The 16229-nt window shown below is 36.8% G+C and overlaps 1 protein-coding gene across 1 annotated transcript in view; it reads right to left on the bottom strand.

The window, feature by feature from the left end:
- The window catches only part of LOC107558860 (astrotactin-2-like), a 16877-nt gene extending 906 nt beyond the window's left edge, over window positions 1-15971 (bottom strand). The window contains exons 1-3 of the mRNA XM_016242550.1: window positions 15787-15971; window positions 3817-3917; window positions 2760-2943 (exon numbers count right to left, since the gene is read on the bottom strand). Of these exons, the coding sequence (XP_016098036.1) occupies window positions 2760-2943; window positions 3817-3917; window positions 15787-15971 (470 nt within the window). The remainder of the gene's footprint in view (window positions 1-2759; window positions 2944-3816; window positions 3918-15786) is intronic.
- Between the last annotated feature and the right edge of the window lie 258 nt (window positions 15972-16229).

A 16229-nucleotide genomic window follows, 5' to 3' on the forward strand; every position in this document is an offset into this window, starting at 1 on the left:
ATACTTAGGACCATGTGATATTTCAGTTTTTCTTTTTTAATAAATCTGCAAAAATGTCAACAATTCTGTGTTTTTCTGTCAATATGGGGTGCTGTGTCTACATTAATGAGGAAAAAAAATTTACTTAAATGATTTTAGAAAATGTGTGCAATATAAAAAAGAGTGAAAAATATAAGGGGGTCTGAATACTTTCCGTACCCACTGTATATATATATATATATATATATATGTTGTTCATACAGATTACCATGTTTTACATTTCTGAATAAAAAAATATATATTTTTGTTGTGGGTGTCAGGAAAATATTACTTTTTACCTGATGTCATTTTACATTGATAGATAGATTTCTTACAATGACAGCAATGAAAACAGGTAAAAAGTATAAAACTACACAGTGCACACGTTCAGTATAAAATTGTGTCTGCTCTACAATTACTTTTCCTTTTTATCTTCAAACTCACAATATGATACAAAGTTGTTTTGAAATAATTTTCTTGAAACATTTGCCTTGTTTTATGAAGAATTACTTACTGCTCCAAAAATATGCAATTTAATCCTAATGCAAAGCCTGTGTTGATATTCATAAAGATTATTGTTTCCTTCCAAAAAGGGAAAATGAACTGTAATTGGTGGTCTCTGTTTCATTCCCCTGCTAGTTCTGCCAGAAAACAGATTACACAAACATTCACAGAGAGTTTAGGATGGCAACCTTCTGACGGCCCCAGCCAAGCAGAGCTAAACCAGGGGCCAGTGGAAGGGTCTGTGCACACTTCCTCTTTGTGTTATGCCTAAAAATATGGAGGCTGTTCATAAAAACCTTAATATTCTCAAGCAACACTTAAATATGTATGCATGTACAATAACAATACTTCACAGTAAGTGGCCTTCCAGCAGTACTTCAAAGACAATTGAAATAATTATGAATTTACATTTAAAGATGTACTGAAGTCCTACTTGAAAAACAAACAAACTGTTAACTGGATGAAAGTGTAAACAGTGTATCTGATTTTGTTTTCTCCAAGTGGTTTTGAAAGCAACATTTACACCATATGGACAAAAGAATTGGGACAACATCTTAATTATTGAATTCAGGTGTTTCAAGGAGACCATGCGGTCTGTATTTACAAACACTTGTGGAAAAAATTTGATTATGAAGAGCTCAGTGAATTCAAGTGCGGTACTGTGATAGGATGTCACTTTTACAATAAGCCAACTATACAATAAGGTAAACTGTAAGTGGTATTATTGGAAAATAACACTTTAGAAAACACAGTAGCTCAGCCATGAAGGGGAAGACCACATAAAGTTACAGAGCGGGTCACCGAGTGCCAGCCTAGTGCTCTGCTGATTCCATAGATAAAGATTTCCAAACTTCCACTGACATTAATATAAGCAGGCAGAAGCTTCCTGGAATGGGTTTCCATGGCCAAGCAACTGCATGCAAGCCTCACATCTCCAAGTACAATGCCAATTGTGGAATGGAGTGGAGTAAAGCAAAAGGATACTGGACTCCGGAGCAGTGGAAACCTGTTCTGTGAAGTGATCAATCACGCTTCTCTGTTTGGCAGTCTGATGGCCAAGTCCGGGTTTGGTAGATACCAGGAGAATGTTACCTGTCTGACTGCATTGTGCCAAAGTTTGGTGGAGGAGGGATAATGGTATGGGGCTGTTGTTCAGGGGTTGGAAAAGGGGGGACCAACTCCATATTAATGTATATGTATTTAAAATGCATTGTCATTAAAGTCCCTGTTGGTGTAATGGTCATGTCTCCCAATACTTTTGTCCATATAGTGAATCATGATTAATTCACAATTCTAGGGTGGAAGGTATATTAATTTTTGTACCATATCTATTGGTTTATCATTTAAATCCTACAGTGCCAAACTTATTTTTTTTTTATGTTTTGCTTGAAATGTGTGCTTATGCTATCTTGCTTTAACATATACTGTATGTCATTTGTCTTTGAACTCTTTCCGCGCCATTGACGGAATTTTCCAGCTTTCCGTGTTTTCACTGTTATATGGGAGGTTGCGCTGTTACACATTTTCTGAAAGAGTATTGAATCCCTGGATCAAAACATGGTGAAGAAACAGAAACATGTGATTGCATATGTAAGCAGATGCATATAAGATAATGTGATTATTAAACAGCATATAAATCAAAACCGCCTAATGTTACTGAATGAAGTGAAGTAGTTTAAGCTTTGCAGGCTTTGGGGGTGTTGATTGAAGTGATCGACTCCATCTGTGTTGTGCTCATCATTCTGAATCCGATCCGGATGTAGTCTAGTCCAAAACACAATTTTCTCTGCATTTTCTTCAAAATCGCTTTTTCTTGCTTTTTTAATGAAACTTACCCACATTCAAGTGTTGGTTAAACAAGAATGCATGAAGCAAGAATATTTATGTATGTATGTATGTATGTTTGTTTTTGGTTTTGGTTTAAAGCAGAGGCTCTGTTTATTCTTTTGACATGTTGCATGTTCAGATATCCATAAAACAGAACATTCTGGGGGCCATGAAAATTTTGTGAAAATTATCAAAAATGCTGACAGTGGCTGTAATTAATAATACAAAGAAATGGTGGGGAAAGAGTTAAAATTGAAGACTTTTTTGTTTCTATTTGATTAAAATGCTTATTAGACAGTTCTTATTAAATAAATATGTAAAAAGTGTGAAAGAAAGAACGCAAAGGACTGACAAAGTACTGCAGCGTTATCATAATGAGCATTACTTTGTTTGGCCATTGTCTTCCTCACCTGGGGCCAAGCTCATCCTCACTCCTCCACACAAAGTCTCCAAACTTCTCGTAGTGGGAATTGTAGTGATGCTGTACACGATACAGCAGTGGGGGTGAAATCTCCATCAGGGTGTTGTAGGCCGTCTGTTGCTCCTTTCCGCTGGTGTAGCCATTATAGAGGTTGTACACTTTGTCTGCGATCTCTGTTTGAGGAGAAAGTAGATCTGACATCTGAAATCTGAACTGTCTGTTTTCAAAGAACAAGCTTTATTGCCTTTTTTTGTGTGGAGCCTTCTCAAAAAGAAGTACACTTTAGCATACTTAAAAAAAAAAGAGTAGTTATTAGGGAAATAATATTCTAAAGAATATGCTTCAGTTTGAACTAAATGTAATGTTTTCGGACAATGCTAAACTCAATTAAATTAAAGTGTATTCTAGTTTATATTTATATCAGTCCCACTTAAGTTGGACTTGAGTACATAATAATATTTAATTTAATATTTACTTCTATTGTGTTTGAAATATTGTTGAAGTGTACTGCTGACAAGCATTTATGGCAAACTAAAATACACTTATGTCATTTTTATTAAAACTTGTATGTCATGTATTTACATATACTTGTTATTATACATTTGTAATGTTGAAATAATATCTGGACATTCAGCTATTTAAAATATACTTTTAGGATTTAAAGTACAATGCAAGTAGACATTTAATATAATTAAGCACAAGAGAATGAGAACCAAAGATCAGATTTCCTAACATGTTTGAATTGTTTCTTATCACATCACAAATGGTAAGTTCCACTTTTCTTTCATTTGAGTGAACTTTCTGTAATCTTACTTTTACTTTGACATGGATTTTGAGTGCTGTACTTCCCTGTGATTCATACTGCTGCCAGACCTGTGAATTCTGTTCAGGTAAAATGGTCTAGCCGCTATGGATGACGTAATCGTAAACAAGCAGGACATGAAGAGCTGCCACCTCAGATGGGTGTGAAGATGACATTTCACTGGCGCGTCGCTCACTCTGTTCATTCACACATGTGAATGGAGTGAAGGAGAATGGCAATGTACCTTCTGCTTTGCTGTCATCCACCATCGGACATGACGTGCGAACGGTCACAAAACTCGCATCCGACCGACTACCACGGCTGTCCAAGGCATAAAGAGTGAACCTAGAAGAGAGAAAGGGGTGGATATGAGAAAAAAGCAATGTGTGTCCTATTCTGTCTTAAGTGCCTTTGTAACTGAAAAACAAAATAACTTTGGGTTTAGACAACATAAACATGACGTCATGCGACAAAATCATTAAAACCGAAAGGTGTCAATGAAAGAGTGTTTCTGGAGTTCTTGTTTATGAGCCTCAGACCACTAAAAACATGCAGGCAGGAGCGCAGGGATTCCAGTGGATTCTGTTAAGTTAGGAAAATTGCGTGCACAAGAAAAAAAAAACAGCCATTACAGCTAATAGCAGCTTAAATGGGACTCCCACTTCCTTTAATGACGGAGTTCCGTTTGGCAAATACAAAACACATTAAAGCTGCTGCTCAGCATTTTCTCAGACCACCCAGCACAATGTATGCTAAACAGGCCTGGCTCCACTTCTAATCACTGGGAGAAACAGCCCACCATCAACTGGCATGAACACTCGGGTCATTGAGGAGACCGATCCTGACTAATTCACTATGTTTGACTGTCTATGTGTAGTATAACAGGCTCTGTCTAGTTATTATTATTAGGTAAAAGCAATTTGCATGAAATCTAGAAAAAAATATTTTATTTGTATTAAGTGTAAACAGTCAAAGTCAAGTCAGATTTATTTGTACACTCTCAAAAATAAAGGTGCTTAAAAGGTTCTTCACAGTGATGCCATAGAATAACCATTCAGTCAAAAGTTAATTAAAGAACCATCTCTTTCTTACCTTTTTATAATCTGAAGAACCTTCTTTCGCCACAAAAAAAACCTTTTGTGAACCAGAAAGTTTCTTCAGATGTTAAAGGTTCTTTATGGAACCATTTAGGCAAAAAGGTTATTCTATGGAATCGTGAAGCACCTTTATTTTAAGAGTGTAAGGCTTGTTTCAAAGCAGCTTTACAGGAAGTCATACTATTATGTCTTTAATGCTTTAGTGCTGTTCTATAGAGTAAGTTTCAGATCTGGGCAATAAGACGACATGAAACGATAATAAGAGCGATCCATCAGATTTTAGATCTAACTAGATTTTATTATATTGTATATTATTATATTGTATATTGTATATTATTATATTGTATTTATAGTTTTGTCTGTGTTTCAATGCCTCAGCGAATCAACTAAGCCATTGAAAGGCAAGAAACAGATTTAAATATGGTTGGTTTAGTTGGTTGTGTTCAAAGCAAGAGTAAGCAATTCTTAAATATTAATGAAAATAAGATCAGATGTCTCAGGTGAAAAGTCTGATGCCCGAGCACATGCCTAATAGCATCTAACGGGCTTTTCACACTGTGCTTAACTCCGGGTTATCGTCATTCTTAACACCGCTTTTAACCCCGGGTAAAGAAACGTTTCACACCTGTAAGTTGAAAGCGGTGTTAGCACAGTTTTTTCCCCGGGGGTTATGAAAACCTGCTCCGGAGTGTTAACCCTGCATTGTGGTGCTAAGTTTGTTCAGTGTTAAACAGAGTGGTGTTTGCTTGTTGCTGCTGGACGCTTGGCAACAGACAGCCATTCAGAAACTGAGCAGCGAGGTTTGTCACGTCAGTAACAGGAAACGTGCGTCGTGTAAACAGCAGCCAGTGAGAGAAAAGTAAGAAATGTCAAAAGACGGAAAGTATGTAAACGGGTTGCCTGCTGTTCATCCAATCAGTGACAGTGACACCGCACATATGCAAATAAGAACGTTAACCCGGGGGGTTTAGGAATGTACAGTGTGAAACGTCTGATAATGAATACCTAGGATTAACATTAATTTATACTGTAGGGATGGTCAATGTTTTACTTTACATGTAATCAATCTAGAATATATGAAAGTTTCACTTTTTGAAATAAGTTACAAATAATATATATATAACTTTTTCACGATATTCTAATTTTTTTAGATGCACCTGTATACCTAAAGTCTGCTAAATTGGAACAATTTTAAATGTTGTGCTTAATGCACTTTAATTGTAAGAAAGTAGAGCTGAAGTTCAACTAAAGATATACTGAAGTATATTTATTGGCCTAAAGTGGAACTATGGCAAGTATACTTCAGGTATACTTTAAATATCTTGCATTTAAAGACCAATATTATTCAAAGATCATACAATCCTCATCAACAGTGACATTAAAACACACATTAGGCTTAATATTGAGAAATGTGCACAAGTAGTAGTCCAAATAAAGTTTAATTATAATTTGTATCTCAGTAAGTCTTGAGCAATATGTCAGTAAATATATTAATATATTTGAATTATACTTAGTATGGAAAAAAAAATATTTTATATATATATTACTTTTTGTTTTTTTACTATGGATGTTATCATATAGACACTCAGTTACTGCTTAGCCACAAGAGAGAGAATGCAGATAAGGGTCAGACAGCCATAGACAAAGGAGATGACTGGAGAAAAGATACAAGACATGCAGTGAGTAAAACGCTATACAGATGTCCACCAAGGATCACTGCAGTGAAATAGATAGACTTACTTACTCTGCACAAATGGCAGTATCCCCAGTCTTATGTGGACTTCTACCAAGCTTTACAAGTCAGCCAGTCAGAGTAGGCTACTATCTCATGTACAATTCACAATTTCATCTAAAATGTTCTTTATGAAACACATTCATACTAGTTCAAATCTATTAACATTTTATTGACTTTATTTACTGTCTGTTTACTGACACATCACTCAGTACTCCCTGATATAAAAAATAATAATTACACTTTATTTGGAGTACTACTTGTGCACAATGCACATTTCTATTGATGAGGATTGTATGATATTTGGATAATATCAGTCTTTAAATGCAAGATATTTAAAGTGTACCTAAATTATACTTGCAATAGCTCCACTTTTAGCACAATCAAATATATTTCAGTATATCTTTAGTTAGACTTCAGCACTACTTCTGCACAATTAAAGTGCATTAAGTACAAAATTAGTTGTTCCAATTTAGCAGACTTTAAGTATACAGGTTTAATGATATGTGAATAATACGTAACTGTATTTGTAGTGTAGCATGAAATAAATGTATTTCAAAAACATTTTTGTATATTTATTTATACAATAATATCCATCTGTAAAGGCTTTGCAATCGACCATTTGGCCAAATTGTTAAGTGGCTGAGATTAATATTTCAGTAAAATTAACCACATTCAATTAACTAATTTGATGTAAGGGCTTTTTATGTGATATTTAATCTCATTATCGAATGTTTTGTTCATATTGTCAGCAGATGTGCCCATGTTTTATACACAAATTGAATAAAACATTGGTGCCAAAAAGGCGCAAGTGACTTTTTTTAATAAAAAAAAAATAATTTATTTTTTTTCTGAATAAAATTTTAAAATAGTGTTCAATATGTATCCTGTCATCCATGTGTGTATACATTTTTATTATAAAAGATTGAAATCAGTACACAAAATCAAATCAAACTATGGTAATTGTTTTGTTTTGTCCCTCCTGTAAAGTTGGTGAAATGTCACTTACGCCCTTCTAGTTCTCACCACTCTTAGTGGCTCTGAAGACACTAGCTCTTGATGATGATCACCTTAAGAGCTGCAAATCTTTAGATTGCTCTGTGCATCAGAGATGCCTCTGTGAGCAGGTTTTTCAGACATGAAGCTCATTAAAACATACCAGCACACATTCATGGCCATCATCAGCATTAAATGCACAGCAGAATGCATCACTCAGAAAAATTTAGACCTATGTTTATACAGTGGGTAAAATAAGTATTGAACACGTCACCATTTTTCTCAGTAAATATATTTCTAAAGGTGCTGTTGACATGAAATTTTCACCAGATGTTGGTAACAACCCAAGTAATCTATACATACAAAGAAAACAAAACAAATAAGTTCAGAAATAAAGTGGAATGACACAGGGAAAAAGTATTGAGCACATGAAGAAAGTGAGGTGCAAAAAGGCATGGAAAGCCAAGACACCAGCTGAAATCTATCAGTAATTAGAAAGCAATCCTGCCCCTTGTCAGTGGAAATTAATATTAGCTGGTTCAGTCTCAACTGATGGCCAATAAAAAGGTGTCTCATGACCAACGTGTTACACAAGAAACATTTCATGATGGGTCAAATCAAAGAGCTCTCTCAAGACCGTCACAACCTTATTGTTGCAAAACATACTGATGGCATTGGTTACAGAAGCATTTCTATACTTCTGAATGTTCCAGTAAGCACTTTTGGGGCCATAATCTGGCCACGACCAGGTGCTCCTCACAAGATTTCTCACAGAGGAGTGATAAGAGTTGTCTAAGAGCCAAGGATCACTTGTGGAGATCTTCAGAAAGATCTGAAAATAGCATGTACAATTGTTTCAAAGAAAACAATAAGTAATGTACTCAACCGTCATGTCCTGTATACACGCTCACCGCCCAACCCTTTTCCTGGATATCTACCTTCCTGCAGAGTTCAGATCCAAACACGATCAAACACACCTGTCTGGAATTATTAAGTGTTCCTGAAGATCTTAATTAGCTGGTTCAATTGTGCTTGATCAGGGTTGGAGGTGAACTTTCTCCAGGAACAGGATTGGGCACCCCTGGTCTGAACATTAACCACAGTCTCTAATTCAATCCCTCTAGCACCATCAGCTGTCCAACATTGCACTCACGTTTATGCTATTTGTTTTCCCCTCTGATTGCTTAGCTCAAGTCGACTGCACCCTATGAAGTTATTGTCATGAATTTTTTTTTTTTGTTTTACTTTTTTTAAACTCCTCCTAGACTGTATTCAGACCTAACGTGGTGTGTGTCATGAAAACCATTACCTGATGGTACTTGCACAGTTTTGGCACAGGGCCACCTATTTGTGAAGAGATGTGAAAAATGGCACAAACATCAAAGTTTGAAGCAAAAATAAAAAATTTAAATGAAAGAATGAATGAATGAATGAATGGTTAGGCCAAAAATCACAAGACTGGCCTCTTTAGTTTTGGTGCAACATACTGAGTTGAACAACACCCAATTTTCCCATGTCGGCCATTTTGTGCATCAAACATTTTGAACTTTGTCATTAAATGCTATATTCTCTGAACACATTGGCAAATCATTAAGAAACTCAAAATGTGCCATCGGCATCATGCCCTAAAGGTACTCAAAAGTTTTGGAACAGCGCCACCTCTGACCAGGTCAGAAATTAAATCTTAATGAATGCTATTACATTTTGATTAATTTTAACTATTGTCATGAGGCTCTAGGGTCATGCCAAGAACGTAGATACCAAATATGCCATAGTCCTCTCTGCCATTTTGATTTTATTTAAAACACCTACTTTTACCAGACCTCCTACCAGACCATAGGTGCAATATTCACCAATTCAACCTTAGATCATCTTCAGTGCATTGCGGCAAAATGTTATGGATTTTATATTGAAAGACAAAACGTTTTGTTTGCCGCAACAATGAATTTGATAGCGTGATGCCAAACTGCATTTGAGGCTGTATCTCTGAAAGGCTTTGGCATATTGGCACCAAATGTTATATGTGTCATTGTCACCCAAAATTGATCACACCAGACAAATTTGGTGTCAGCGCCACCTATTGTTCAAAAGTAATAAGCATTAAAGTCAACCTGAAAGTGATTTCAGTGTAACTGTATTTACTGATTTTTGCAGTTGTTCTGATCCTCGTTGTCATGTTTGCTCATAATCTTTCCCCTGTAGTGCTTGGCCCCTTAATTGCTGCTTGCAGTTATATTTTTTTATATTATTGTTGACATTCCCAAGCTATTGCCACAAAGCTGGAAGCAGTGTTAATTTAGTTGACGAATAATTTTCATCATAATTTTCGTCAACACCGACGACAACGAAATGATAACAAACTAAAACTCTTTTTGAATGACAAAAACTATGACGTAAATCTATTGACATGTTCGTCAACGAATAAAAACGAGACAAAAATGTTAGGGATGGACGATTTGGGAAGAGATTCATTCAGAACGAATCTGCTGCGTAGTTCGGAGGTTAGATGTGTACATATGAACCGGTGGGACATAAGCTAACATTCACTTGCTGCATGTCGCATAATACATTCAAAAATGTCAATATGTGGGTGTAAGAGAAGAGCAGACATATGGATAAATCTGACGACGCAAAGAGAGAATTCAATTCGGTCCGGTTTTCTGAGCGCAGACACTGAAGCACACACACATAGAAAGCACGTCTCACAGCGTGTGAGTACTCTTTCGCATCGGATGAACGGAGAATTATGTTGAATTGTCCATTTTGACTTGTATTTACATAAACACAGTTGATTACGTTTTAAGTGAACGTAAACAGTAGGGGGAGAACGTGTATCAGTACATTGCATCCATTGCAGCTGCGCATTCTGTTTTAAAGGGATAGCAGCCTACTTTTGTTGCTTGATTAACATCAATGACTCGAACAATTGCAACTAAAGAAAGACAGAAAATCACACACTGCTCTTGACTGAAAAACTTGACTAGCCCTAAATAATAATCTAAATGTATTTATAGGAATAAATATGTCTGCTTGAAATAATGAAGAATATGGTAAATAAGTTGCTATAAAAAAATGCATAATTAGCCTATATAACCATTGTTATTTCATTAAAAAGAAAACCATGTCCTTGTTCTTTATGAGAAGTGGTTTTATTTCATTTTAACATAAAAGCATGTTGTGTATCACCACAGTTAAATTGGTGTCTATCATGATAGAACCTTAATATAAAGCCTATATAATGAGTTTGGAAATTTTAGAGAAATGCTTAATAAATGCACTGTAACTAAACCCATTAGATTTTTAGCAGACTACATTTACTGTAGATTTAGTCGACTAAAATCGTATGATATTTAGTCGACTAAAACTAGACTAAAATTAAAAACAATTCAGATGACTAAAATATGACTAAAACTAAATGGCATTTTAGTCAAAAGACTATGACTAAAACTAAATCAAAAGTTGCTGTCAAAATTAACACTGGCTGGAAGCACACCATTTTGTAAAATGCCATTGCATGTCATTACTGGAAATTACGTGATTACCCAAACCCATTAATTAGAAAGGGGTGTCCACATGCTTTCGGCCATATTATGGAGTAACAGCTATGAAATGAAACACGTGTTGTTGCACAAAACTCTTTGTGTGTTATTTTTGTTGTATAACTATGGGAGTACGTAAGACCATGGTGTATTGTTAATATAGTCCCAGATAAAGGTGCAACAAAAATGATGGCCATTTGCGATGACTATATTCACAGTAGCCTCTCACACTTTATGGCTTAAATAATAAAGGCAGTTAAATGTCGCTCATAACCTCAGTACAGTATAGCTCTAAATCTTCGTACAGCTGTTTGGCACATCAAGGTTACTATAACCATGAATTAAGCAGATTAGTTCCAAGTTTATATGCAGTGTGTCAGTATCAGATTCAATCGAAAAGCACATTTTGAAGAATTATTTAAATTTCTTCATTACAAGAAATGCTGTTGTGCAGTTGTAAACCAACATTGTATGCATCCAACCCCAAATTGCCAGTCGGAGCAGACATTTCTTCATTCCAGCTTTGTTTTATAACAAGCAGCGCTGCCATCAGATGAATCTGATGAATTCGATGAAATGGATATGCTCTCTGACTACCCATAAGACAATGGAAGGATGCCAGAAATGTAATTTCCTCACTTCCAAGGAGAAGTTTCTTTACACGGCACGGTTTCGACACTTTGAATCTTCCTTTGTTTGGAAATCCATATTTCAATAACCACCAACTGATTGTTTTGTTTGTAATACGGTCTGTTTATACATGGCTCGCATAGTTTGCCTGATCTTGTTATTCATTGAAGGAGTGTGGCATTCCTTTGCTAAACCTCACCAAAAGACATCACCCCAAAAGCAGGCTGGCCACCATCCACTGCCAATCTCATCAGAACAACACTGGCTTGAACAATCACATTGCTTTAATTATGTGGTTCCGCGGTCACCCAGTTGAGTGTTTTTTTTTGTTTTTTTTTTAAATCAGATGATTTGTAGTTTGGTTTAGGGACTTCAGAAGGGGAACTCTGGAATAGTTGCTGTTTTGGGTAGTTTAAAGAGTGCAAAGATGCCAAACATACTTTTTGTGTTTACATGCTCCAAATTATCTCCCACTCTTACACTCTTAAGTAGGCCTTTAAAGGTTCCAAAAAGAGGTTTTCACAGTGATGCCACAGAAGCAGCAGTTTTGATTCCCCAAAGAACCTTTCAGTGAACAAGTTCATACCAGAAAACTGAGATGTCACAAGACTTACAGAAAGAATGAGAGTGAGACTTTGACATTTTCTGAAGAAGACGCTTGCTTGTGTAAAACAACGCTTTGCTACAGTGGCTATAGTGTTGGTGGTGCTGGTCATTGCTGTACGATGTTCTGAGCAAATTATTTGCATATCTAAAAAATATGTTTGAGCAATTTAGCAATAGCAATTTTTGAATTAATAAACAATTTCAGCTGAATGGAATGCAGCTCTTCAGAAAATAGTGTCATTATACAGTACAATGTACTGAATTAGCTCTCACGTAATTTACGCTCATGAAAATAAAGGTTCCAAAAACAGGTTTTCATAACGATGCAATAAAAGAACCAATTGTTGGTTCCCTAAATAATATTTTAATGGACAGTTCTTAAAAGAACCTTAGTTGTTCACAATGTGATGAACGTTTTAATAGTTTAAAGAACCTTTCACTATAAAGAACCTTTTGTGGAATGGAAAGGTTGCATAGATGTTAAAGGTTCTTCATGGAACCATCAAAGCCAATAAATAACCTTTATTTTTAAGAAGAACGCTTTAGAATTTCAAATGCCATTTTTCTGTTGTTTTCTTTACAATACTTCATGTTTATTATCTTTGCTTCTCTCTCTCTGGATGACACATGCCATTTAAATCCAACTCCAGGTTTGAGGGACTCTGCAAACAATTGGCAGTGAGATAAAGATCACCCATGAGAACAAAGACTAAGTGCTCTGGCTCATCGCTGGGAATGTCAAAACATGCCGGCAAAACACACATTCCCCTTCGCCCCCCAGGAACAATCTCTCTCTCTCTTTTCCCCTGCCTGGCTGACAAGTTGCTCATCTCTCATTTTTCTCACATCAGCTTCACCATTCTCTGGTTACTCCTGTATGCTTGGCTTTTCACAGCTCATGGCTGTTTTGATTTCTGGCACCTATCGTTCAGCCGTTAAATTATTATTATATTTTTTTTGGCAAATCTCAGCACAGATTGAGACACTGTTGAGATCTTCAACAGACAGATATACATATAGTGGTTTTCCACTGACTTCTTCAAATATCTCCATTTTATTCTCATATTTTCTAAAACAAACTCTAAATACAAATACAAGGATATCTGTGTTATTTATTTAACATTTAATTAATGTTTGCATTTAACGGTTTTTATTCATTTTAAGAAATACTGAATCACTTTTTAAGTGAGATGAATAAATTCATGTTCACATTTAGTGTAGAACTACAGTAAGCATCAGGTTTACACAGCACACACAATGCCTCCTTAATTTAATGTACTTATTTCTGATTTCTCTCAACATGGGGACATGAGTGCTGTCAGTTAATAAATAAGAAATCTAAGTAACTGGCACTACTTATTTGTAAATAAAAAAGTAATGTGTTCACTTGTTCACTAGTTACCTGAAAAAAGTAATCTGACTATGTAACTCACATTACTTGTAATGCATTACCCCCAACACTGGTTTTGAGTGAATTTTTAGCTTATCGGGAGTAGGGATGTGTGATATTGACAGACTGACTGACTGACTGACTGACAATGAATGAATTAATTAATAAATCTTTGTACGATAATTGATATTTTGTTGAGTGTGTTTTTGTGCTGGTACTTTGGCTGGTTTAGGCCTGTCGTAGACGCATAAATATGACACTAAAACTGCCAGTACGTGGCATCGAGTACCTGTCTTAATGAGTGAATAATTTAATAATTCATTCAAATGATTCATTCCAAATGGCTGAGAAATGACCGTCTTTACAAAAGGATCATTGAAACACTGACTTAAATGGTTTGTTCAAAAACAGATTAGTTCAGGAACGAAACACCACAGTGTTGCTCTGAGACACACTAATATTCTGATCCAACTTGGTTTTAGAAATGAAAGCGACAGTGAAAGTTCTACCAGGAAGAGTCTAATGCTACATTCATTCATGACTATTAGCTCTGGCCAATCACTGCTTGACACTTAGATTATGTAAATTCTGAACTTTCTCTTTTACATTCGCAGGTGATGAAGCTGACTTTCCTTTATTTGGACTTTAACTTTATGTGGAATAGGTTATATCACTTATGCATAATGCACATTTCTTAATATTAAGCCTAAAATATGTTTTAATATCTCTATTGATGAGGATTGTATGATATTTGAATAATATCAGTCTTCAAAAGCAATATATCTAAAGTGTACCTAAAGTATACTTGCAATAGTTCCACTTTAGCAATCAAATATACTTTAGTATATATGGAGTTCTACTTTAGCACTACTTCTGAACAATTAAAGTGCATTACATACAAAATCGGTTTCAATTTAGCAGACTTTAAGCATACTAAAAGTTCAACTGCAACATATTTTATGAAGTACATAAATATGCAGTGGTGTATAAAGTACCTGAAAGCCATACTCAAGTAAATGTACAGATACCAGAAAATGACTTTGGTAGAAGTTGAAGTCACCGTTTAAAATATTACTTGAGTAAAAGTCTTACAGTATGTGATATTTATTGTACTTAAATACTTTTTTTTTTTTTTAAATCTTAACCGTACTTAAGTATTGAAAGTAAAAGTACAAGTAAATGCAAAATGGAAAAGCAGCAAACAAATATGTATAAAAAAAAAATATATGTTCATATACAGCTTGAGTAGCAAGATTGTTTTCAGTTTTAACTCTCTTCCATTTTGTATTTTTGGGTAAGAAGCACTTCATTCGTTAGGGTCTTTCATGCCAACATAAGAAAACATTTCTGGAATCTGCATCTGAAATAGCATTTAGATGCATTTACACAGTTTATGTATCGCAGAGGTGTTACGGTTGGTGGTAGTGTGAAGGAGACGTAACACTGGAGATCAAGAAAAGTCTTTAATAAGATAACGCCAAAACTAACAGACACTTGCCAACTTAACAAACGAGAACGGACTCCGACTAAGGGAAAACGGTATTTGTAGTGGAGCAAACAAAATAACTAAATGAGTTAATCAAACACAGATGAACGAAATGACAATTAGGAGCCAAAGTAAAACTAGGTCACAGGGAGACAGATAAACTGAAAACACAATGAAAACAGGACAAAAACTAAACAGAACCCTAACATTACTCCCCCTCCCGGAAGGCGCGTCCCGCGTCGTAACAGTGCCATCGGGGAGGGGGGGGGGACGGGCGCCCTCCAGAGCAGATCAGGGAGCTCCGGGAGCCGTGGCGGAGCAGGCAGTTCAGGTCGCCATGGCGGAGCAGGAGACCATGGTGGATCCTCCGTGGCCTTGGCTGGCTCAGCCACAGGTATTTGCCCCCCCCTCCAAAAAAAATCTTCATGGGGAAATCTAGGAATCCTGGGGCAGCTCCATGTCCATTATCGCCGCTTGACATGCTGGAGCGGACTCTGGAGCGAGCTCTGGGGCTGGAGCCCTTCCTGGGCTAAACTGGGGATCAGGAGCCCTTCCTGGGCTAAACTGGGGATCAGGAGCCCTTCCTGGGCTAAACTGGGGATCAAGGTAGCGCTTACGTGGTGCTGGCGCACTGGAGGGCACTCTGGAGGAGCAGGCACAGCAAAGCGCTTTTGAGGAGTTGACACTGGAGCGAGTGCCACATGAACGTCCGGCGGGCTTGACTTCCGAGCGGCCGGCCATCTTGAATGCTTAGAGCCCGGCACTCCTGGGCTGAAGACTCCGGCAGAGCGTCGGAGGACCACGGGGAATTTGTGGTTAGGCAGGCAGTAGGAGCGGTATGTGGAGGTTCTCGGCGTGGGGTGAGCTGGGGAGAAATGGCACATTCCTGCGGGAGTTGGATGACGAGGCTTAGGAAGTCTCATTACTTCCTCAACTTCCATATCAGAGCTATTTAGGAATAGTACGAGATTAATCAGCTCGGTCAAAAGGAAAAATAAAAAAAAAAACCCCATTGGGAGATCGCAGCGGACTATTTCATCATCCAACCCCAGCAGGAAGCACGCACCTAGAGCGGCGTCGTGCCAATTCACCCGGTTGGAGAGCTCAAGGAAATCCTCCACATATTACTCCGACCGCCTTGCCGCGAACCCCACAGCGAGTCCTCAGCTGCAGTCATCGTC

This window comes from Sinocyclocheilus grahami, unplaced genomic scaffold (assembly GCF_001515645.1).
Source record: "Sinocyclocheilus grahami isolate Dianchi unplaced genomic scaffold, SAMN03320097.WGS_v1.1 scaffold662.1, whole genome shotgun sequence".
Taxonomy (NCBI): Eukaryota; Metazoa; Chordata; class Actinopteri; order Cypriniformes; family Cyprinidae; genus Sinocyclocheilus; species Sinocyclocheilus grahami.